The following is a 25045-nucleotide window of genomic DNA, read 5'->3' as shown; positions in this document are numbered from 1 at the left end:
AGGCAGCCCTGTTTAGCAAAGGTTTAAATGTTTGATGTTTTATCGTGTTTTTAATATTCTGTTGGGAGCCACCCAGAGTGGCTGGGGAAACCCAGCCAGATGGGCGGGGTATAAAGAATAAATTATTATTGTATTATTATTTTAATGAAGCGAGCAAATGAATGAGTTGCTGAGGCTCAACGACAACACAACGCAGCCTAAGCCCTCTCGCCCCTTCTGCCATTGCTCCCCGCAGACGTACAACACCAACGCTCAGGTACCAGATAGTGCGGGCACAGCCACGGCTTACCTGTGTGGAGTGAAGGCCAATGAGGGGACGTTGGGTGTCAGCGCGGCTGTGACAAGGTCCCAGTGCAACACCACGGCGGGGAACGAGGTGACCTCTATCCTCAAATGGGCGAAGGCGGCAGGTGAGTGGGACAAGGGGTCCAAAATCTGGGATGTCCAGTGACTCATTCCAACAGATAACCTTTACTGCCAGAGTTGGGCAAAAAGGTGTTTTTTTAAAAAAAAATCTTTTAAACTCACTGTTGCTGTTTGGAAGCAACCTTGTTTGTGTGCCCTCTGAATGCAAAAGTGAAAAGTTACTGGTGCTTTTCTGGGGGCAGGGATGTAGCTCAAGGGCAGAGCCTCTGTTTTGCATGCAGAAGGTTGCAGGTTCAATCGCGGGGGGGCAATGTCAGGGAAACTGATCTAGCTGAGTCAGTGGCCTGACTTGATCCAAGGCAGCTTCCTATGTTCCCAGACTCTCCAAGTCTGGGATTTTCCAGGGACAGTCCCAGATTTACAGAAGCCGTCCCGGTTTCTAATTTGATCCTGGAATGTTCCACTTTTCCTTAGGACGCCCCTATTTTCATCAGAGAAATGTTGGCGGGTATGGAGTTATGCGACCCCCGGGGACAGTGGTACCTTGGAAGTCGAACGGAATCCGTTCTGGAAGTCCGTTCTACTTCCAAAACGTTCGCAAACCAAGGCGTGGCTTCTGATTGGCTGCAGGAAGCTCCTGCAGCCAATTAGAAGCCGTGTCAGACATTCAGGTTCCAAAGAACGTTCACAAACCAGACATGTGTTCGGGAGCCAAAATGTTCGAGTCACAAGGTGTTTGTCAACCAAGGTACGACTGTACAACTTTCAGAAGACAGCCCTGTATAGGGAAGTTTTTTTTAATGTTTGAAGTTTTATCATGTTTTAACATATGTTGGAAGCCTCCCAGAGTGGCTGGGGCAACCCAGTTAGATGGATGACGTATAAATATTATTGTTATTACGGCATAGGATATTCCTATTTTGATCGGAGAAATGTTGGAGGTTATGTGTTCCTCTTTAAGCCAGCCCTTCCTTCTGAACCATGAGGAGTAGAATTTTGATTATTATTTTTTAAAGCAAGGACCATAGCTCAGTAGGAGGAGGGGCACAGTCCACAGTCTACATAAAGAGGCCTGGAAGATCACATCTGGTGATCTAAGGCAGGCATCCCCAAACTGCGGCCCTCCAGATGTTTTGGCCTACAACTCCCATGATCCCTAGCTAACAGGACCAGTGGTCAGGGATGATGGGAATTGTAGTCCAAAAGATCTGGAGGGCCGAAGTTTGGGGATGCCTGATCTAAGGCTTCCCCACCCCTGATGATATCCTAATAATAAATTTGGTTTATTACTCATCCTTCACCCTAAGGCCCCAGGGCAGGTCACAACAATTCAAAATGCAGCAGCTTTGAAACAGATTGCAAGTGTAAAGCTCGCTGGTTGATAAGGCATTTTGAAAATCGTGGGCTTTGAGAGATAAATGCTTGCTTATTATTCCATTAACAGCATAATCAAAAGCAAGTCCCTCCAAATTAAATCCAGCTTTTTCCCGAGGGTGCAGAAGCTGGTAGCTTAGGCTCTCCAGCACTCGGCCTGTTATCTGCACTTTTCATACAAGGCCTAGCTTTTAGCAATACTTTTTTTTTTAAAAAAAATCCATTTGTTCAATATGGGGCTTCAGCGAAAAGGTGCTGGAATTTTCCACTTTTCTCCCCTACATGGGGGGAGCATTTTTATTTGCGGGTCGTTCCAGATCCAGAGTTGAGCGTTGGGTTTTGCTCTCATTCTCGTGTGAAAATAGGTGGGCTTTTTAACCGCCAAGCAAAAGTTTCCTCTTAAAACTTCACTTAGTAGCAGATCGCAGATAACTTTCTGGAAGGGTGTCAGAATACTTTAACCACAATAACTGCATTGTCCGGGACAGGAGCTGGACTTGAGACTGGTTTGATACTCAGGCAAAACAGAATCTTAGTGTCCAAGGTTTCCCAGCATTGGAGAGAAGGGCTGTATAAGAAGCCCAGTGGCAGAGCACATCGATTTGCATGTGGAAGGTCCCTGGTTTAATCCCTAGAATTGCTTGATAGGGCTGGGAACGGCTATCCAGTGGCTACTAACCAGGGTGGCTAAGCTCTGCCTTCGTGGTTGGAGGCAGCTGTGCTTCCAAATACCAGTTTCTGCTGGAAACCACAGGGGGGGGGAGAGGGCGCTTGTGCTCAGTTGGGTCCTGCTTGTTGGTTTCTCCTTGGGACATCTGGGTGACCCCTCTGGGATCAGCACGCTGGACTACATGAGCCATTGGCTAGATCCAGCACCCAGGCTCTCCTTACACTCTTAACAGTCTAAGGCAGCTTCCAGTGCCCCTGGATTGCGCCCCCCCCTGGTAAGTACCAGGAGGAGATACAGGAGGGCCCTGGATCGACGCATGGTCTCTCCAGGTGAGGCTGGGAACATCTCCTGCCTGAAATGAGCATAGCACAATGTCTGAACATAGAATCATAGAGTTGGAAGGGACCCTGACAACCATCTATCAGCGTTTCCCAAATTTGGGTCTCCAGCTGTTTTCGGACTACAATTCCCATCATCCCTGACCAGTGGTCTTGCTAGATAGGAATGATGGGAGTTGTAGTCCAAGAAAAACACAGCTGGTGGAGACCCAAGTTTGGGAAACGCTGAATTCTAGTCCACCCCCTGCAATGTAGGAATAGACAGCTGTCCCTTACGGGGATCGAACCTGCAACCTCCGCATTACATCTGTTCCTGATAGAAAATTCGTGTGATTATATATACATGAGAAGAATTCCGCCTGGGTATTTATAAAACGGGAAGCACTAAGTCACGCTGCTCAAAGAAGCGGCCCTCTTTATCGTCGCCACTGAAATGTTTTGCAGGAGCCAAAGGCTCTGATCCTTCCTGTTGTTGTTGTTTTTTTAAATGAATAAACAGATGGAAAGTGCCAAGAAAACATTGCTTTTGAAAAATGCATTCTGTTGATGCTAAAAAAAACCAATCAAACTTTTTGGACACGAGTCCATAGTTAAATGTCTGAAGAAGAACCTGTTTGATCGCTGTCCTTTCATGGGCCAGCTGGTCTGAATGGCCTCGGTGGTCACACTGTGATTTTTGGGGTGTGCGCTGGAACGAAACCAGATCAAAGCCTGGCATTTGCAGGTGCCCACACTCGAAACCTCTCTGCCCTCTCTTTCTCTTTTATATAAAGCAATGCCAAACAGAGCGCCTCTTTCCATGGATCAGTTGGAAACCACGATTAAAAATAAACCCTCGGATTCTCCCTTGAAGGGGTGTGTGTCCCCCCAGCTCCAATTACAAAAGGAGGCTTGTGCCTGGCCTTGCCTTTATCCATGGTGCCCCCATGGGGCTTGTGCAGAGAGACGGTGGGTTGGGGGGGAGAAGGAAGGAAGTGCGAAAAGCAAAGGGATGATCTGGAGGAGACACAGAGCGCAGTTGTTCTGCTTGTTCTCCGTGGGCTCCGAGGGACAGGGGAGGAGAGCCAAAAATCACTCTCGGCGAGATGATTAACTCCGCAGAGCGGAACAATGTTTAACCGGCTGTGTCGATAGACAGAATAATGTGTTTTCAGCAGCACGGTTTGACCCCGTTGCATGCCCAAGATGTGAGAGGGGTCATTTAGCTTGGGAGAAGAGGGGAGGGAGTTTGGTGGTGGCGTCTCGCCCGGAAGGGTGGTTTTTTTTTTTGCGCTTGGCTCTCTAAAGCATCGCCCAGCGGACTCAGGTCACGCAGCTTCTGTGCCCGCTGAGTTTTGCCAAAGTTCATGCAGTCGTCGGCCCTGGAAAGCCTCGGCCTCCAGGCCTCCGGGATGAATGAAGAGCGCATCTTTGCCTCCTTGGCTTCTCTGGTCCCAGGCAAATCCGTGGGCATCGTCACGACAACGCGGGTCAACCATGCCACGCCGAGCGCGGCCTATGCGCACTCTGCCGACCGGGACTGGTACTCGGACAACGAGATGCCCCCTGAGGCCATCGAGCAGGGCTGCAAAGACATCGCACACCAGCTTTTCGAAAACATCCCAGACATTGAGGTGAGCGCGGGTCAGCCGAGGACACTTGCGGGGCTGGTTTTTAATATAAGAGGGGAAGAAGGGCAATGAAGATTGGACAGAGTGGGGAGGGCACCATAGCTCCATTGGTTAGAGCAGTGTCTCCCAACCTTTGGTCTCCAGCTGTTTTTGGACTACAACTCCCATCATCACTAGCTAGCAAGACCAGTGGTCAGGGATGATGGGAATTGTAGTCTGAAACAGCTGGAGACCAAAGGTTGGGAAACACTGGGTTAGAGCATGGTTCTGATAACTCCAAGGTTGCAGGTTTGATCCCCACATGGGAGACCTGCATACAGGTGAAACTCGGAAAATTAGAATATCGTCGAAAAGTGCATTTATTTCAGTAATGCAACTTACTATTTTTTTTAAATTTCCTTTTAATTTTTACAAATACTTTCTTTTGGAAATTCCACAGTAATAAAACAAATAGTTACAATAATACAAAAATAAACATCACTATTACATTTCATTAATTACATTCCATTTATAATTGACCCACCTAACAACAAATAATTACAATTACAACAAATAAAGGCTGCTTTGCATGTCATGCATCGATCTCATATATTGGTTTCACCTTTTAAGTCGCGTTACTGAAATGAATGCACTTTTCGACGATATTCTAATTTTCCGAGTTTCACCTGTATTCCTGCATTGCAGGGGGTTAGGCGAGATGTTCCTTAGAAGTGCTTTTGGGGGGGGACATGGGGGTACGCATACCCCTAAGCAATTTGTGAGTCTAAGTTCGGCCTCATTGAGGGGCAGTATTTCGATATGAGTAGGAATATGAGAGTAGCCCTAAACATTTTTTAAAAAAATAGAAAAAAAGCACTGATCCTCAGGGTTCTACGGATACCAAAGGTGGGGAATATAAATGAAATCACAGCGTATTTTGGGTGATGTTTTGGGTGATGTTATCTCTCTTTGATGAGCCAATGTAGTGGTTAGAGCCACAGAATCCTAGAATTGTCGAGTTTGATGGTACCCCCAGGGGTCATCTAGTCCAACCCCTGCAATGCAGGAATCTCAGCTACAGCATCCATGGCAGATGGCCATCCAACCTACGCTTAAAAAACTTCCAAGGAAAAAGAGTCCATCACCTTCCGAGGGAGGCCATGCCACTGTCAAACGGCTCTTAATGTCAGGAAGTTGATCCTTTCTTGTAACTTGAAGCCACTGGTTCGAGTCCTACCCTCCAGAGCAGGAGACAACAAACTTGCTCCATGTGACAACCTGTCAAATATTTGAAGATGGCTCTCCTACCTCCTCTCAGTCTCTTCTTCTCCAGGCTAAACATATCCATCTCCCTCAAACGTTCCTCATAAGGATTGGTTTCTGGACCCTCCATTATCCTGATCGCCCTCCTCTTCCCCCTCAGACGTGGAGCTCCCTGGGTGTGACCTTAGGCCAGTCCCTGCCTCTCAGCCTAAGCCTAACCTACCTTGCAGGATGGCTGTAATAATAATAATGATAATAATAATAATAATAATATATCTTTACCCCACCCATCTGGCTGGGTTTCCCCAGCCCTGTCCCCAGGGCCCACCCCTCAATGGTCTTCCCAGGGCTCCCCACCCCTGAGATGAGTGGCCCATTTAGCTCCCAGCACTGTCTCCTGGGACTGCAGAACGGCTCGGGCTCTGCCACAAGCCTAATAATTATTCTACTTTGTGCAAAATGTGCTGTGCCATGCATGGAACACCACAGCCCTTCCTCGGGCGTTACTCTCGCTCTCTGGTTTCGGCAGCAAGCTGTTATTTCGGAGAGCAAGGTGGGTGGGTTCGGGAGGGACAAAAAGGGGAGGATCAAGCTCTGGGTTGATTTATTGCATTTTCAGTCCTGCTCCAAGGAGATCAGGGCGACCGAAAATGGCCTCCCTAACCCCATGTGATCCTCAGGCTAACTTTGTGGGGTATGCTAGGCTGCGTTCAGGGGTCACATGACCTTGTGGGAAACCTTTCCAGGGTCACATGACAGTGGTGCAAAAGTGGGTGGAGCAATAGATGTGAATCTTGCATTTGCACTGTCATTTGCATCCTTTTTGGTTTGTACATGGATGAGTACCCTAATGCGTACTTCTCGAAGCAATATTTGAAGCACAGCAGTCCTTCAGAATTCACACTTCTCCAGATTTTGCAATGCACTTCTACAACCAAACAATATGTACAATGATGGCTGTATTGGGGGGAAAAATAACAATCAAAATGCATCATATTCTGGGGAAATTGCTCGTGTGTTTATAACCGTGTTTTTTTTTATTATTATTATGATTGTACTGATGAATTTTCACAAAGATCGAAACAACAACAGCTCAAATCACTGTGGAGATGTGGAGATCTGAATTTAAGACTGGAAAATTTAGAAAGCCAGGGAATTGGAAAATTGACAGATTATTTAATCCCTGCCCCCCAGCTCCCCTCAGATCTTTCATTTGGGGGTTGGCTGGGAAAAGCTGCTCCCTGCCTTCTTTCTTTCAACGCTTCATGGTGCATAAAACATGTACAAATTAAAATTGGCTAAAGCATGAGGACTCCTACAGCAACAACAAAAATATTTCTTTTTAAAAAGGAAACACCTTAAATTAGAGATTGTGGGGTGAATTACCATCTAATGACTTGGCTGGGTGTCTTGGGAGAAAAACCTCTCTGTCTGTCTGTCTGTCTGTCTGTCTGTCTTGCAATGAGCTAAAAAACGGGTGGTAATCTGAAGGCCTTGCATTGCAATTTTCTTTTCAAATCTTGGAAGTTAAACCAAGAGTCACGATGTTTCCTTGGTTGTGCATAAAGAATAATCTCTCTGCCCTTGAACCCTGCTCTTGGTGTCCTGATTTGGCTCCCTTTTATTGGAAGCTAAAATCTCTAACCCAGATGGCTGAACAGAGAGGGGTGGGGGGGCTCTACAAAAGTTGAGGAATCAGATGACAGCCCTATGTTTTATCAGTTGCACAGATAATTCATCTGGAAGGTAGGGGGATGGGAAAGGAATTTGGTTTGGGATCTGTACTTCCAGAAAGAATAAACACACCTAATTGCAGCTACTCTTCAAAACCCCCACTTCTCTGAATTTTGCAATTCCAAACGGTGCTGATGGATAAAAGTTTATATTGAAGGGAAATGCCTTAGTGGAAAGGACATACCAAAATCTGCTGGCAAACATTAGGGGTAATTGCATGGGGGGGCGGGAGTGTAGCCTAGGAAAAATTTGCTTTCGGATACTGGCAAAATTTCCTGGGGACATTAACGAAAAATGGCAAAGCGGTGTGAGAATGTGGAGAAGTGGAGATTGGAAAAACGAGAAAACCCCCCAAATGGGCGACTTCATCTATCCCTCGCCTGGAACAACAGCCAGGCTCTTGACTGGCTGAGGATAGGCCGGGGTTAGAAGCTTTTGGTGTTTTCCAAGCAGCTGATTTAACTATGCAGATCAGCTCAAAGAAAGCTTTCAGAGTGGAAAAGTTGTGTGAATTGCCAGCTCTGAGGGGGGCGAGTGGGGAGGCCCTTGAGAATGCAACCCAAGAAAGTCTCCGGCAACGCAGACCCTTCCTCCTCCTTCTTCATGCCGGACCAGAGAGCCTGAATTGTGTCTCTGTTTCCCACAACAGCTGTTCTCGTCCTCGTCCTTGCAACCCAAAGAGGGGAGAGAAAGCGAGCGAGCAGGGTGGCCTCTCCCCAGCCACTGCCTGCACCTGGCACTTGGGCAACGAGCCCCTGTTGCTATTCAGGCCCACTCTCTCGAGGACCCAGCCAGCAGCCCCCACCTCCCCGGCCCATTTCCCCCAAACGCAGGAAGCTGGCAAGGGCGAGAGTGTGCCAGGAGGCCAGAGGGCAGATGCATTCCACGTCCAGGGCGAAGAGAAGCTTGGAAGATGCGCCGTGGTGTCGTGCGTTAATCTTTTATCTGGGCCATTGTAGCAGAGCGCATCGGTTTGCATCGTCACAGCAGGGCACCCAATGCCAGCTGGCACCGCTTGCCCAAAAGCACGATCAATGCCTATTGTCTCAGGCAGGCAGTGGGTACGGCAGGAGAGGTCACAGCTCCCCCTGGTGGTGGAATGATGCCAGCAGCGCCTAGAGGCGATGCTGATGTCTCTGTGGGCCGATGTTCACACAGGAGGTTCTGCGGGCAGCAATGGAGACGATGGATGACAGGATGTAGCTGGCACCCATTTGGTGCCTTGTGTGGCTGGTCTGATCTGCAATGCAGGAATCTTAACTTAAGTGTCCATGATAGACGGCTATCTTAAAAATCTCCAAGGACGGAGAGCCCACAACCTCCCGAGGAAGACCGTTCCCACTGCCAAACAGCTCTTACTATCAGAACATTTTGCCGTATGCTTAGTCAGAGTCTCCTTTCTTGTAACTTGGAGCCATTAGTTTGAGTCCTATCCTCCAGAGCAGGAGAAAACGAGTTTGTTCCCTCTTCCACGTGGCAGCCCTTGAAAGGTAGAGCGTAGTCATCAATAGGTTAATTTAGGGGAACGCGACCAGTTTGAGTTGCCCTGGGTGTGGAGCCTTTGGGGCGCTGCAACTATGATGTAGAATGGAAGGCTTGAGGGAGGGTGGGGGTGCCAAATTTTGGCATTGCCCAGGGCGCCGCTGAAATTTGAGACCTCAAGCTCTGCCATTGTCAAAGGCCTTCTCTTTCTCCATGAATCTGTCTAATCCTCTTTTTAAGTCATCCTAGTGGTGGCCATCCCTGCTTCCTGCAGGAGGGAGTTCCATAGTTCAGCCATGCACTACTTGAAGAAGTCCTTTCTTTTATTGGTCTTCAGTCTTCCAGCATCCAGCTTCTTTGGATAGCCACGAGTTCTAGTGCTGTTCTCTGTGCCGCTCATAATTGTATAAACTTTCCTGTTGCCTCTGACTTGCCTTTTCTCTAAACTTGTGCTCCCCAACAGCTCTTAATTCAGAGGTTTCAGGGATGCGGGTAGCGCTGGGGTCCAAACCACTGAGCCTCTTGAGCTTGCTGATCGGAAGGTCGGTGGTTTGAATCCCCATGATGGGGTGAGCTTCTGTTGCCCTGTCCCAGCTCCTGCCAGCCTAGCAGTTCGAAAGCATACCAGTGCAAGTAGATAACTAGGTACCGCTGCAGCGGGAAGGTAAATGATGTTTCTGTGCGCTCTGGTTTCTGTCATGGTGTCCCGTTGTGCCAGAAGCAGTTTGGTGATGCTGGCCACATGACTTGGAAAGCTGTCTGTGGACAAACGGCGTTTCCCTTGGCCTGAAAGCGAGACAAGCGCCGCAACCCCATAGTCGCCTTTGACTGGACTTAATCATCCAGGGGTCTTTACCTTTACCCTTTAATTCAGAGGTACTCTGTCTCTAGCTAGCCCTTTCCTTCTGACATACCTGATGAAGCAACCGCCAGACATCTTTTAAAGGCACAAACATTTGTCTTAACTTTCCTGCCTGAAACCTGGGGATCCACTGCTGCCAGTCAGTGTAGACAACATTGAGCTAGACAGAGCAAGGATCTGACCAGTGGCAGAGGAAGCCGCTGGAGCACCCAGAGAAGCAAATATGATGTGCACCCAGGGGTGGGGCAATCCACCCATGGAGGTGCGGTGATCTGCCCAGGGGGCGGGGCAATCCTCCCAGGGGTGCCATTGGGCGACACCTGCCGGGGGGTGAAAGCGCCACCGCGCAAATATGCCCGCTGGTGGTGCGAGGACCACCATGCCGATCAGCCCAGGGGGATTTTGTCACCCTCCTTAGGCATGGCGCCCGGAGCGCAGCGCTCCCCACGTTCCCACATTGCTGTGCTGCCTGGGTCTGACTCAGTATAACGCAGAGTCTTCTGGCATTTTTAAACTCCTCTTCAGCCTTTAAAAGTACAGTGGTACCTCGGGTTACAGACGCTTCAGGTTACAGACTCCGCTAACCCAGAAGCAGTACCTCGGGTTAAGGACTTTGCTTCAGGATGAGAATAGAAATTGTGTGGCGGAGGCAGCGGGAGACCCCCATTAGCTAAAGTGGTACCTCGGGTTAAGAGCAGTTTCAGGTTAAGAACGGACCTCCAAAATGAATTAAGTTCTTAACCCGAGGTACCACTGTAATCAATATACAATCAGGATCTTCCTAGTGCCCATGAATCTGGCGGCATGGCATTTTCCGGATGAAGGAACAGGGATTTTTCCATGCTCCTCAGAGGACTTTAATCTAACAGACGCAGAATGAAATATATACCCCCAGGGTGAAAAATTTCCAGCTGAAGCAGGAGAGAAAATGAGAGAGAGAAAGGGAGAGAGTTGGGGGGGGGGGATGTGGCTCTGGCCGCTCGCTCTGGCATTCATTCCTCTGTGTGAAGAGGCGTTTTGCAGTGGGCAGGCAAAGGAAGCCAGTTATAAGAAGCCACTAATGTTATGCAAGCACAGAGGTTGCCCAGAGGAAGCTGAGCCAGGGAGCTCAGCAACTCAGTGGGCTTCCCACTCCCAGTTTTCTGAGGCCTTGCCATGGAATTAGATTTCTCACCGGGCAAAACCGTGCGCTCTGCAGGCAGGTTGCGGAAGGCGCTGGGTTCCCGTGCGGCTGGCGGAGGAGGAGGAAGAGCAGCTGCGAGGCACAAGTGCGAACCATAGATTCATGCAAGGGAGATGTTGGGGCCCAGAAGATTGGGCAAAGGCAGGGGCAGGGACCTGGTGCCAGCCCCACCCTGCCACAAACCTCACAGAATGCTCTTCCACCACCACAAGGCTAAGCCAGGCTTGACCTCGCATTCCTGCTGCCTGCGGGCACCTGGAGCGCTGCTGGGTGCCCTCCAAACAGCACTGGCCCAGGAGCGGCCGGCGATGCCAGGGGAAATGTTAGCTTGGTTGCAGCAGCCGTGGCAGTGCAAACAGGCGGCCACAACGGCCCCAGCCACCCCGCGGTTTGAGCGGCAGAGGTCAGTCTCCGGACTCCTTTCACCACTCGCATCGTCCGATGGAACCCGGCACCGCATTTCCCCCGGGGTAAATAAATAGGGGTGGGTGGGTCTCTCTACTTCAAATAAACCCACGGCAAAAATAAAGCAAAAAGGCGAATCTGTTATTTAAGCAGCTTAATATGTCCATTTTTAAAAAATGATAATAATTTTAACTTTGTTCTGCAATAATTACATGTTGGGTGAGCCAATTCTGTTGGGTGTGTAATTAAATGTTCCCCTTCAAATCTCTCCCTCTCTACCCCCCCCCCCGCCCCACAATCTGGCCCAGTTCTGCTGCATTGGATGATTCACCTTCTAAGACCCTACATCGGAGGAGGAGGTTGGAGTGTCAGCAAAGAAACGTAATTGTGGTCAAATAAACAGGCTCTCCGTCGCAGGCCTTCTCAGAGGCAGCCCAGCTGAATTAAGCTCCTATTGGGCTGGGCAGAGAACCTGCAAAGGACGGATTGCAGGAAGAGAGACGGTCGGGAAGCATCTCTTTGAAAACCTGCAGAGGTTTATGAACCAGACGTAGGACTTTTCCTTCCCTTTCAAAATGTCTCTAGTGCCTGCTCAGCACTTAACCCCCCCAGCCCCCCCCTTTTTAATTTCTGTCTGAACCGGTGCAAAGAGGGAACCCGAGCAGAATGAGAGACTTCCAAACCTCGTTTCGGGAGCCCTCCTGGGTCCCGCAGTGTTTATCCAGGCCTTACAACCACAATTCCTGCAGCTGCCCCACAAAACAGGAGCTGAGTTATTCCCGTTTGCCTTGTATCCCCAGAGCCAAAGTGGGACGATAAAATGTCCAGAACATGGAAAGGTTCTTAGATCCAGCCTGCTGAGTCAGACAGTGTTCTGTTTACACTGGAACAAACTGTCCGGCTTGACTCGTATCCCTAGTTGCTTTCCTGCCTTAGCGTAGGAGCCCATCGGGCGCTGCAGTACACACAGTGCCAGACCTGGGCAGGACGCAGATGCCCTAAGCTGCTTTGTTGCCCATCAGGCTCAGCTACCTGCTGCTCTGGCCGGCAGCAGCTCTGCAGGGTCTTGGGCAGAGAAGCGGCACTTCCAGCCAGCCTGCTTTGGCGCTGTGGTCTCAACCACCGAGCCTCTTGGGCTTGCCGATCAGAAGGTGGGCGGTTCAAATCCCCGTGACGGAGAGAGCTCCTCTGTTGCTCTGTCCCAGCTCCTGCCAAGCAGTTCGAAAGCACACCAGTGCAAGTAGATAAATAGGTACCGCTGTGGCGGGAAGCTAAATGGTGTTTCTGTGGGCTCTGGTTTCCATCACAGTGCCCCGTTGCGCCAGAAGCAGTTTAGTCATGCTGGCCGCATGACCCAGAAAGCTGTCTGTGGACAAACGCCGGCTCCCTCTGCCTGAAAGCGAGATGAGTGCCGCAGCCCCATAGTCGCCTTTGACTGGACTTAACCATCCAGGGGTCCTTTACCTCTTCTTGTTTTACCTGCTCTGTAACTGAGGCTTTCCTGGCTGAGAAGTACGTGTCTCACCACTGGCCTGTAGCCCTGCTGCACCAAAGCCGTGCCCAGTCGGGAGGCAGGATGGCCTTGGCTCAGCCACTGGTATCTTTTTCTCAGCTGAGAAAGGAGACAAGCGAACACATCGTCCCCTTGCGAGTGCAGCCTCAATCTTTGCAAGCTGCTCTCAAAATCTTTTCAATCGAAGCGATACTGTGATATGGAACTGAATAACCTATTGTGTCAAGGGGGGGGGGAAGTATATGCAAAAGAATCACAGATTACTTTATTGTTATTTATTGAATTTATATGCCACAAAAAATACATAGCATCCGTGCTTTTTTTCTGGGGGGGGGGGGCGCGCAGGGGGACACATACCCCTAAACAATTTGTGAATCTAAGTTTGGCCTCACTGAGGGGCAAGATTTCAAGATGAGTAGGAAAATGAGAGTACCCTTTTCCCAGAAAAAAAAGCACTGCGTGGCATAATCACAAACGAAAACCACAGCCCCTCCCCACAGTTATCAGCGATGTGTTCTTCTATGCTTAGCCAAACCTACTTTGCAGGGTTGTTGGGGTGTTTGGTATGTGTGTGTATATACGGAATATATATAGAGAGATCGGAGTGGGACAAAAAGATGCCCCTTTAAAGAAGTCCAGGAGCATTTATAATCTGAATTGTATATACTTTGTGCAGATAACAACAATCACCATCAACTAAGGAAAAATGACTTCTGTATCCTATGTAAATTGTGCCACGAGAATTTGCATTTAATTAAATTATTAAATCTGCCTATGCTTTTCTTTTCTGCTTTTTGGAGCAGAGGGGGAGGGGGAAGAGGAGGCAACGAGCCATACTTGCCAGTCCATGTGCAATTTCCCAAGTCTATCTTTCAAAATATGGTAGGCATTGCCCATGCATTGGTGATCCATTAATGCAGGCCAGAGTAATGCCCTCTAGGATCTCTTTTCCATTTCCATTTCTGTTTGTGTGTGTGTGTGTGTGTGTGTGTGTGTGTGTGTGTGGTTTCTTTTTCTTTCTTTTTTATAAAAAAATTAATTTTTCAAATTTTCAAATAATCATCAAGCAAACAAATAAAAGAATTTCCATAAGTTCCCTTGGACTTCCCCCCTCCCCTTTGAGGGTCCTTATGTTAACTTTTTCCTCCTGCATCTTCTCTGTTAATCCAATTCTATTTAATCTGCCATAAAACCATAGTCCAACATTTAACTGCTAGCGTCATTCTGGTAATTTTAATTGTTTACAATGGTTTTTAGGTAAATTATATATTTACCCCATTCTTTATTGAAACTTTGGTCTTCCTGATTCCTACAGTAATTCTTACGGTCATCTTTGCCATTACTGCATAGTCCATCAGTTTAATCTGCCATTCTTCTCTGGTATGGACTGTGCCTTGTTTCCATCTGTGGGCTAATAGTGTCCGGGCAGCAGTAGTCACATACAGTGGTGCCTCGCTAGATGAATTTAATTCGTTCCACGGGTCTTTTCTTATAGCGAAAAATTCGTCTAGCAAATCCCATAGGAATGCATTGAATTTTTTTGAATTTTTTTTTGCCCATAGGAACGCATTAATTGAATTTCAATGCATTCCTATGGGAAACCGCGATTCGCTAGACGAATTTTTTGTAAAACGCATTCGTCTAGTGAGGCAACCTCCGCTAGAAAAAACCTTTCGTTAAGCGGAAATTTCGTTAAGCAGGGCATTCGTTAAGCGAGGCACCACTGTACTTGAAAAGTCTCTTCATTTGAAATGAGATGAAATTGAAATCAATCCATTTTCGTTATTTATCCCAGAATGGCCAGGGCTGCACAGAGCTCAGACAAAGTAGTGACTAGCTTAGGTTGCTTTCTGTATGATTACGGAAAGGCGAGATATAAATACACTTAAAATTTTTTTTAATGCCTCTAGCTTTCTTGAGTGCCAACACTTCTTGGAGCTCTGAAAATGCCTAACGATCTAAACCAGTGGTTCCCAAAGCGAGTGGTACAACCCCTTGGGGGGCAGTGGGGGGTTGGTAAGAGGAAAGGGGCGTAATGGAGGTATAAATGACCGCCAGACTTTGAAAAGCTGCTCTCGCTGGATCAAGTTCATCTGTTATGTCAAAACTAAAAAAAGCTGTACAGTCGTATCTCAGAAATCGAACAGAATCCATAGTTCCGGAAATCCGTTCGACTTCTGAAGCGTTTGACTTCCAAAGCGCGGCTTCTGATTGGCTGCAGGAAGCTCCTGCAGCCAACCAGAAGCCACGGAAGCCCCATCAGAACGTTTGGCTTCCAAAAGAACGTTTGAAAACCAGAACAATTGCTTCCGGTTTCCGATTGTTCGGGAGCCGGAACGTTCAATTCCCAAGACGTTCGGGAGCTGAGGTACGACTGTAATTGGATTTTGAATAAATGTGTCATTAATTGTTACCATTTTGAATTTCACAGTGCTACTCTTTTCCTCTGTGGGTTGCACAAACTGCTATTCCGGATAATGCTTTTTGCAGGGTTGGGTAGGGGGCACTGGGGTGAGTTCATGGGATCAAGGAGTGGGGGCAGTTGCCTGGAAAAATTGCATGCCATGTAGAAACAGACTCCTTTCCTTGCCTCCTGCTCAGGTGATTATGGGAGGGGGTCGGAAGTACATGTTCCCCAAGAACACCAGCGATGTGGAATATCCGAACGAGGAGAAGTTCAGGGGGACTCGGCTGGATGGCAGGAACCTCATTGAGGCATGGAGGAAGACAAAACCAAAGGATAAGGTAATTGGGACATTTTTGCAACCCTCCCGGTGAAGTCTGGGGTGGCGATTATGACCGTAATGATGTTCCACCCCACCCCAGTCTCCGGGCAGCCAGGGGCTTTCCCAGAGTTTGATTTCCTCGGGATGAAGGTTGGCAGAGGCTGCGGTGTCTTTAGAATATACGGTTTGATTCACACAAATATCCTACCTGAGCATGAGATGCTCACGGCATTGACACCCCAACAGATCTTGCGTCTCCATCAGTCACCGGTTTGGGTCCAGCACAGAGCAAGCAGGTCTCTGGGTCTTGTTCTCCTACCTAGCAGCAAGGAGAGTGGGGTTCATGAGCCTGGAGGGAACCATCCCTCAGTTATAGCTCTTGTAGCCTGGCTCATTCTTTTGGGATGTTGATGAGGGCACTTATATGGCCAGCTAAGGTCAATGTCTTACAAAGAAACCTGTCCAACCGGTTCAGCAACAGAATCCTCTCTTAGATCCTAACCTTCACTGGGTATAGGACCCCATGGGGTGCAGGTGGCGCTGTGATCTAAACCACTGAGCCTCTTGGGCTCGCCAATCAGAAGGTCGGCAGTTCAAATCCCTGTGACGGGGTGAGCTCCTGTTGCTCTGTCCCAGCTCCTGCCAACCTAGCATTTCGAAAGCATGCCAGTGCGAGTAGATAAATAGTCACCACTGTGGCAGGAAGGTAAATGGCATTTCCGTTTGCTCTGGTTTCCGTCACGGTGTTCTGTTGCACCAGAAGCAGTTTGGTCATGCTGACCACATGACCCAGAAAGCTCTCTGTGGACAAACGCCGGCTCCCTCGGCCTGAAAAGCAAGATTTGAGTGCCGCAACGCCATAGTTGCCTTTGACTGGACTTAACAGTCCAGGGGTCCTTCACCTTTTTTACCTTTTATAGGACCCCAAGAACTGGAAAGGACTGGGGGCATCACCCAGACTGATCCCCCCAAACCCAAAACAATGATGACAATCCCAGTTGGGGATCTGTTTGGTCCCAGTTATCCTCCTTGTCAATGATCCTTGGTCATCCTCACACTCTACTAGAGTCATGAAAACAAGCACAGTGGCCTTGATGAGAGGGGCCTGATCCAGACAACCCCTTGGAGGTGGTACTGCTATTGCACCTCATCAACGCACCCCACCACCAAAGGTGCTCCTCTATGGCAAATTGATTCTCTCTCTCTCTCTCTCTCTCTCTCTCTCTCTCTCTCTCTCTCTCTCTCTCTTCCCCCAGAACGCCTTTTATGTGTGGAATCGGATGGAACTGATGAAGCTTGACCTGAACAAGGTGGACTATTTAATGGGTGAGTTTCTAGTTCATGAAGGCTGATCCAGAAGTTTGGAATATGTTGTCAGCAATAGGCTGATGGCACTCAGCTCTATTTATCCTTTACATCTGCAGGCGAGGCAATGGAAGTGCTGGACCCTTGCCTTGCCTCAGTATTGGACTGGATGAGAGCCAACAAACTGGAGCTCAATCCAGATAAGACAGAGGCAGTCTTAGTGGTGGTTCCCTAGGCCAAGTAGATGGGAGGTTGCCTGCTCTTGAGGGAGTTACACTTCCTCTGAAGGAGCGGATATGTAGCTTGGGGGTCCTCCTGGATTCTTTGCTGTCGCTAGAGGCTCAGGTGGCCTCAGTGGCCCCGAGTGCCTTCCATCAGCTTGGGCTGGTGGCCCAGCTGCACTCCTATCTGGACAGAGACAACCTAACTACTGTTGTCTCTATGTGTCCTAGGTTAGATTACTGCAATACATGGGGCTGCCTCTGAAGATGGCTCAGAAACTTCAGCTGGTGCAGAATTTGGCGGCTGGGTTGCACGCCATGGCAAGGCAGTTTGAGCGTATCGTATTGGCTGCCAATTAGTTTCTGGACCCAATTCAAAGTGCTGGTTTTTACCTATAAGCCCTTAAACGGCTCAGGACTGCAATACCTCAGAGACTTCCTCACCCCATATTAACCTACCCAGACCCTGAGATCATCTTCTGAGGTGCCTCCTCCTCGAGAGGTCCAGAGGGTGGCAACACGAGAACAGGGCCTTCTCTGCAGTGGCTCCCCGTCTGTGGAATGCTCTCCCCAAGGAAGCTCACCTGGCACCTTCATTATACACTTTTAGGGGCCAGGCAAAAACGTTCCTCTTCAACCAGGCCTTTGGCTGATTAACAGCCAATGCCCTTTTACATGTGTTGTGGGAAGGGGAGATTATTGGTCTGTTTTCGTTCTTATTTTTATTATGTCTTGTGTGTTTTTTTATGATGTGAATCACCCTGAGATCCACAGATGAAGGGTGGTATACAAATTTAATAAAAAATTATATTAGGCAACATGTGTGCCTCAAACACCCTTAGCACCTGCTACCTGAAGCAGCCAGCTGACTCTGCCCAACGTTAGAGCCGGCCCTGACTAGGACGGCTGCATGCTATGCCAGCGTTGTGGAGAAATGCAAACATGTAATACACAGACAAAAACATTACTGTATTTAAGTGAGATCAAGGACTCGAATGGAGCATGAGCGTTAACGAGGCTGTCACTCACATCTCTGGCTTTCGTCCGCAGGCCTCTTTGAGCCAATTGACCTGGTGTACGAGCTGAACAGGAACAACGAGACAGACCCTTCCCTGACGGAAATGGTGGAGGTGGCCCTCAAAATCCTCCAGAAGAACCCTCTTGGGTTCTTCCTTCTAGTAGAAGGTGAAAGGAGGAAGAAGGTGTGGAGAAGGCAAGGGAGGGGGGGGCGTCTTTCCTGCGTGCTGATTCAAAGGCCAGTTACGCAGCAATTGTGGAGGATAACAGCAGAACTCTGGAACTAGATGGGCCATTGGCCTGATCCAGCAGGCCCTTCTTATGTTCTTAAAGCACCAAAGGAATAAAGAAACCCCTGGTTCATATACAACACAACACCGTGGTTTCTTTTAAGCCATCGTTGGTTTAGCAAGCCATGAGTTGCCCCACAGACAAACAAACCATGGTTTGCTTCTTCAAAGTATGGTTTGCTTTCCAGCTGCTCTTGCCCTCGTGCCTTTGTAGCTCGGTGAGCGTCTGGGGTGGGGTTGCCAAGCAAACCGTGGCCAAGTTCACACATAACACCAAACCATGGTTGAAACAAACTGGATTCTGACCGTGGTCTGTTGGCGGTAAAACAACAACATATGAAACAGGTTAAGAACTGGTTGTCTCTGATTTTGGTTTCTGGTGGCTCATTTTCTTATATTTGTTTTATATTGCTTGTTTTATGGAAGATGTTTGTATGAATTTGTGTATCCTAACATATTGTTATGTACTGCCCTGGGAATTTCAGAATCCAAATTCTGAAGGGCAGAGTACAAATTCAATTTTAGCAATGATGATAATAATGATAATATTTGAGTGTTGGTGGGCTCTCCTTCGCTGGAGATATTTAAGCAGAGATTGGATGGCCATCTGCCAGGGATTCTTCAGCTGCAATCCCTGCATTGTAGGGGTTGGGACTAGAGGACAATTGGGGCGCCCCTTACAGTTTCCTGATTCTAATAATTCCTTCCGCAGGAGGCAGGATTGACCATGGACACCACGAGGGAAAAGCAAAGCAGGCTTTGCATGAAGCTGTGGAGATGGATCGGGCAATTGGCCGGGCTGATATCATGACCTCTTCTGAGGATACCCTGACCGTGGTTACTGCAGACCATTCCCACGTCTTCACTTTTGGAGGGTATACGCCCCGTGGCAATCCCATTTTTGGTATGTTGACACACACACAAGCTGACATCCATGGCGTAGATGAGAGGTTAAACATGCCCTATGGTCGCAGTTTGCAATCGCCCGGAGTGGCCATTCTTGACATTTAAGAGTCGCAGTAGTCTTTTCATATCCCCCCCTGTTCCCACCGTCTTTTTCCACTTCATTGCAGCTAGAAAATGTGGAGTTGTTTGTTGTTGTTTTAATATAGAGAAAGATGCAGTGCCGAAGTATGATTCAGCTACCAAGCTGGTCAGTTTCTGTCATTGGAATGGAGGGGAAGGCACCTGCTTTGCCTCAGGTGGCCAAAGTTGTTGAGCTTTCTTAAATTTTTGCCCAACGTTCTCGAGCCCCCCCCAAAAAAAATCTAAGAAAGAAGTTTTTGAGCTATTTTTAAGGAAAATCACCCAAAACAACACTGCCGACGTGGGTTGCCATATGTCCGGATTTTCCCAGACATTTCAATGATTTTCACCCAGTGTCAGGCTTCAGGGAATCCTACCCTTCCCACGGTAGCAGCCAAGAAGCAGATAAACAAGAAGAGGTCTTACCAAGTAATTTATTCAATGTTCACAGAGGGAGAAGAAGGAATGCAGTCTCCCTTATATAATGGCGTCGCTCCGAGTAAAGTCCCACCCCCTCTGTCTCTCCTATTCTATGTCATCCCTGCTTCGGCTGATCTGTGCTTTCTGCCTCTGAGCTTTCTGTTCTACTACTCACAATGCCCGCCTGGTCCTGGGAGAGGGGGTGGGATCAGGAATGCTTCCCAAAGACACTGAGTCTTTCAGCTGCCTCTCCCCTGGCACTTCTTCTTCCTGCTGTTCCTATCCCAATATTTCCCCTCTGCAGCCTCTGAGCTATGCCCTTCTGCAAACCACTGTTCTAAATCTATACTGTCCTCCTGTTCTCAGGAAGGTTCAGGAGAAGGGGGAGCGGTCCCCACCATTCCTCCTCAGCCTGGCCTCTGACACCCGGGCACTGTTTCCGACGGCCGATTCCCAGCTATGTCCAGGAAATTCCGGACACAGCAAAGAGTTTCAGGTGCTCTCCAGACATCCTTCTGCTTTCACATCAACCAGCCTTGTTCTTGGAGATGACCGACCCACATAGGTGTCCTATGTGGGTGTTGTGGGTCTGTCCACATACTTATTCTCTGTAAAGATAATTACAGATGCACCCCCTGGGGGTTTGCCGGAGCATTCTCCACTCTAATTTTCAAAGAAACATTTGTGGTTAACGTTTACAGTGTTTTGGAATATTTCCCAGAGCAGAGTTACAAACTTCTAGTAGGCAGGCATGGTGTTTTTTGTTTTTTGTTTTAAATTACTTCATGCACACTTCAGATTCATTCAGCTTTCCTGCAACAAAACAGGGCCCCTGCTGATTATCAGGGATGTCAGAAAATTCACATGAAATCAGAAACAGGAGTGGAAATTACCGAGGTTCACTTACAGAAACCAATGTAGCAGAAATGAAGTACGGTAGGCGTTCCCTGCCGCTGCTGTTGCTTTCAGTCTGCAAACAATACAAAATGGATTACATTGTTTTGCCCCATTTACATTGTTTCCTTTGCATTGAAATAAATGGTGTGGAATAATGTAATAACAATGTAATTTATCTAATTAATTACATAAATTGAGGACGTTACATACTCTTGCCACAGAAGACAGCAAAACTAATAACTTTTTGGCAGAAGCCAAACTGCAGAGGAATGCAAACACTGCTGCGTGCAATGAAATTCAGCACAGAACGGTTAATTGTTGCCCACAAACTGTCTCATCAGAGTGGTACATGCTCTGGCTGTACCAGCAATGCGCTCTACGTGGGGCTACCTTTGAAGGTGACTCGGAAACTACAACTAATCCAGAATGTGGCAGCTAGACTCGTGACTGGGAGCGGACCATATAACCTCGGTCTCAAAGGATCTTCACTGGCGCACAGTAAATTTCCGAGCACAATTCAAAGTTTGGTGCTGACCTTTAAAGCCCTACATGACCTGGAGAAAGTGAACAGGGAAAAGCTTTTCTCCCTCTCCTCTAGCACTGGATCTCATGGGCGTTCAATGAAGCTGAACGTTGGGAGGATTCAGGAAAGAAAGTCCTTCTTCATGCAAGCAAGCACATAGTTAAACTGCGGAACTCCTTCCCACAGGAGGTAGAATCATAGAATCGTAGAGGTGGAAGGAACCCCCGTCTAGTCCAACCCCCTGCGATGCAGGGATCTCAACTAAAGCATCCATGACAGATCACAGGTAGCGACGGCCACCACCCTGGGTGACTTTAAAAAATAGGATTTGACAAATTCACATTTGTTAAACTATGATGACGATGATAATAACAATAATGATGATGATGGTGATAAATATTTTAGTGAGTGCATAAGGTCTGCCTAGTGCTTCATTTCTTCTTTTCCCCTTAACTTAGGTCTGGCCCCGATGCAGAGTGACGTGGACAAGAAACCTTTCACTTCCATCCTCTATGGGAATGGACCCGGGTACAGAGTCATTGATGGAGAGAGAGAGAATGTGTCCACAGTGAACTTCAGTGAGTTCCAGGCCTATAGGGGACACCCCCACCCCAGTCACCCCTGCCTACACCCCCCTCCCTCCACTTCTACTCTGCCATAACGGTGGTGGTAATTCTAAGCGGGGGCGGGGGGGCAGTGCTCTAAGTTTTAAGACGGGTTCTAACTCTGCACTGGTTCTATCAGGTTGTGTTTCGTACCGCTAAGTCGCTTAGAGACTTTTTCCTTGTGCAAAGCAGCTAAGAAGTCTAATACAGTGGTACCTCTACTTACGAATTTAATGCGTTCCGAACGCACATTTGTAAGTCAAAAAAAATTGTAAGTCGAATCCCATAAGAATGCATTGGGAGAAAAAATTCGTAAGTTGAAGCAACCCTATCTAAAAATTCGTAAGTAGAAAAAATCCTATCTAAACCGCATCCAAGATGGCGGACGGAGCTCCATTCGTAAGTAGAAAAATTCGTAAGTAGAGTTATTCGTAAGTAGAGGTACCACTGTAACTGTAATAAAGAGAAGCTCCTTTATGTAGCAGAGTTACATTCTCCTTTTTTATATGCACAGCAGATAGCTGGTTGCAGGCTCGTGTGAGCCTCTCACTATTACACAATGCAGTCTGTCTCAGATTGAATTGAAAGTTCATTGTAAACTCCCTTGAATCCCTCTTAAAAGAATAAAGACACGACAATCTTATTCAAAGTCAGTAAAAGAAGTTTACTCACATCAGTTCACAGTTGGATTCCTGAAGGCAGACTTAGTTACAAATATGTGCATGTGGATCTACCCCATATGGGGGAATAATCCCAGTGCTGCTGCTAGTTGAGAGCTAGCAGAGCAGTCCTAGCTAGAAGCTGGTTAAATGGTGGAAGGGGTCAAAAGATAGGAAGGGGTGCTGTGTTACCTGGACAGGTAAGGTCACGCCCACCTTCTATCACATGCAAAAGGAAGGATGCTCCAGCCAGGAGGAACAGGAAGTTTCGAGTGGCTGGACCAAACATCCCTTCGCATGTCTTCTCTAGCATTACAAGGTATGTTGTACTTGACTGCCTCTCATGGATCACATCCCACCAAATGCACCCTGATAAGTCTTTCCTCCATTTCCCCGCCCCCCACTCTAGCGGATGCCAACTACCAGGCTCAGTCCGCCGTCCCCATGCGCATGGAGACGCATGGAGGGGAAGACGTGGCCATCTTCGCCAAGGGGCCCATGGCGCACCTCCTCCACGGAGTCCATGAGCAGAATTACATACCCCACGTCATGGCCTACGCCGCCTGCATTGGCGAGAACACGGGCCACTGCCGCTCCGGAGCGCCCCCAAGGAGCCCGTCTGGATCCCTCGCCGCCACCCCGATGCTCTTCTCCCTCGCTCTGCTCAGGCTGCTGTTCTAAAGGCTTGCCTTCGGAGCGCTCCTCTGCTGGTTGAGCCCGACCGCACAGCCTCCGGGACTCCACTTCCTACGTCCAACCTGCCTCTGGAAATGGGGTTCAGGTTTCAGCGACGGAGCGCACCTCTTTGCTGCGACTGACCAACTGCTAGGAATTTCCATTCCAGGCTCGAAGGCACCGGGGCACTGGGTCAAACATCACTGTTTGTTTTGGATGTTCTAGGAGCAATGCCAACCTGACATTCCAAGTTGTTTTCTCCGGAAACTTCCTCGAGAAGATAAGGAAGCCGTAGGGCTCCGTTGCATGGGAAGGGCATGCTCTGAGTTTTTCGTTTTTTCCTTCTCTTTGCTGAAGTGTCTCTTACTTCACCAGAACGTTTTAACCACCTGCTGTCTTAAAGGCTTGTCACCTTCCTTCTTTTTGGAAAGCCAAGCACCCCTAAAAGATAAACAAACAAACAAACTTCCTTCTCAGTCCATTTTTCCTGATTTATACTGTGAGCAGTGGGAGGTTCTTCCGCCAATCAACCAGCTCAAAACCTGCCATGAAATTTAAGTTCAAAGAAGCAGAGGGTTATGGTTCCCCTACCCCACAGGCCTCCAAACTTTGTTGTTCCTCTTTCCCAACGATGATTCTGTGGGGCCATCGTGCAGCTGATTCCATCCGACTACATAGCAGAAAGAGAGACAGTGGGCCACACCAGGACTCTCCTTTGGCTCAGCTGGGAGACTTTTGGGGCCCCCCTCTCCTTGAACCTCTTTCCATTCCTTCATTCCAAGGACTTCTGCGACTAGTTTGTTTCCCCCCTCCTCTGTCTCAGTCCCCCTTTCTTCTTTTCACACGTATTTTATTAGTGCTTTTTGTAAATTGCTCTGGGAGCCCTTTTGGGGTGTGGGTGTGTATGAAGTAAAACAGTTAACAAAACAAAAAACAAAAACAAACAAACAAATAACCCAACGGGGGGCATACAGCTTGATTTGGTCACATGCAGTGTTTTTTTTAATGGGGGGATACGGGGGTATGCACACCCCTAAACATTTTGTGAATCTAAGTTTGGCCTCATGGAGGGGCAGTATTTCAATATGAGTAGGAAAATGAGAGTGCCCCTAAACATTTTTTAAGAAAAAAAAAAGCACTGGTCACATGTATCCACCCAACAAAATCATGCCGGAATGATAAACCAGGTGGGGTGGGTGTGTTTTAAAGCAGTCATTGGTTGTAATATTACAAGTTCTGCAGCGTTTGAAATCCTACGCTTTTGTTTAAGGCAACGAGCGAACTTTTGATTGTATGTTTAAAGAAACAAACTCCAAAGTTTTTGTTTTTTCAAGTGGTGCTGAGAGGATGAGGGGCTCTGCTTGATGTGGCGCGAGCCATGCTCATGTGTTGTGCTGTGGTGCTGGGGCTGGGGAAAGGGCTGGCTCTCCTCTCTGGTTCTATATCTGCACACAGCTTGCAACGTTAGCCAGCCATGCGCAATCCCTTCCGACCTGTTTCAGTTCTGGGGAAGCATCTTTAGCCCTCCAGATGTTGTTAGCCTCCAGCCAGCGGTTAGGGCTGATAGGGCGGCGGCAAACCCTGCAACATCTGCATGGCGCACAAGGGACAGCCTTGATCTTTGTGTGAGCAACAAAGAAAGTTCCACCGCCTTTGCTTCTCCAACTTAGTCCCTGGAGGGAATTAGATAGTTGCTGGAACTGCAATGCAGGGAGGCAGCTGGAGGGTGTCTTAAGCCAGCAGCCTGCATCACAAACCCCGCAGCCTTCGAAACCCTTTTTCGAATGGCTTTGCATCATCCACACGCAGATGCCAAACAAAGGTGCTGCAAAGCAAGTCCCCAGAGGAGGCTCAGTGTCAGGAGTATGGGCAGGAGTCAGGCTCTGGGGCCTGTAGTGCTTT

The 25045-nt window shown here is 48.3% G+C and overlaps 1 protein-coding gene across 2 annotated transcripts in view; it reads left to right on the top strand.

The window, feature by feature from the left end:
- The window catches only part of ALPL (alkaline phosphatase, biomineralization associated), a 54425-nt gene extending 30099 nt beyond the window's left edge, over positions 1 to 24326 (top strand). For both annotated transcript variants that reach the window (XM_035119891.2, XM_060276293.1), the window contains exons 5-12: positions 236 to 410; positions 4186 to 4361; positions 15381 to 15524; positions 16762 to 16831; positions 18082 to 18216; positions 19051 to 19242; positions 21663 to 21782; positions 22878 to 24326. In XM_035119891.2, coding sequence (XP_034975782.1) covers positions 236 to 410; positions 4186 to 4361; positions 15381 to 15524; positions 16762 to 16831; positions 18082 to 18216; positions 19051 to 19242; positions 21663 to 21782; positions 22878 to 23149 — 1284 coding nt within the window. In that variant the 3' untranslated portion in view covers positions 23150 to 24326. The remainder of the gene's footprint in view (positions 1 to 235; positions 411 to 4185; positions 4362 to 15380; positions 15525 to 16761; positions 16832 to 18081; positions 18217 to 19050; positions 19243 to 21662; positions 21783 to 22877) is intronic.
- The last annotated feature ends 719 nt before the right edge of the window (positions 24327 to 25045 follow it).

The sequence above is a fragment of the Zootoca vivipara genome, chromosome 6 (genome assembly GCF_963506605.1).
Source record: "Zootoca vivipara chromosome 6, rZooViv1.1, whole genome shotgun sequence".
NCBI lineage: Eukaryota > Metazoa > Chordata > Lepidosauria > Squamata > Lacertidae > Zootoca > Zootoca vivipara.
The sequence above is the reverse complement of the archived record's forward strand: the minus strand, read 5'-3'. Positions and strand labels throughout refer to the sequence as shown.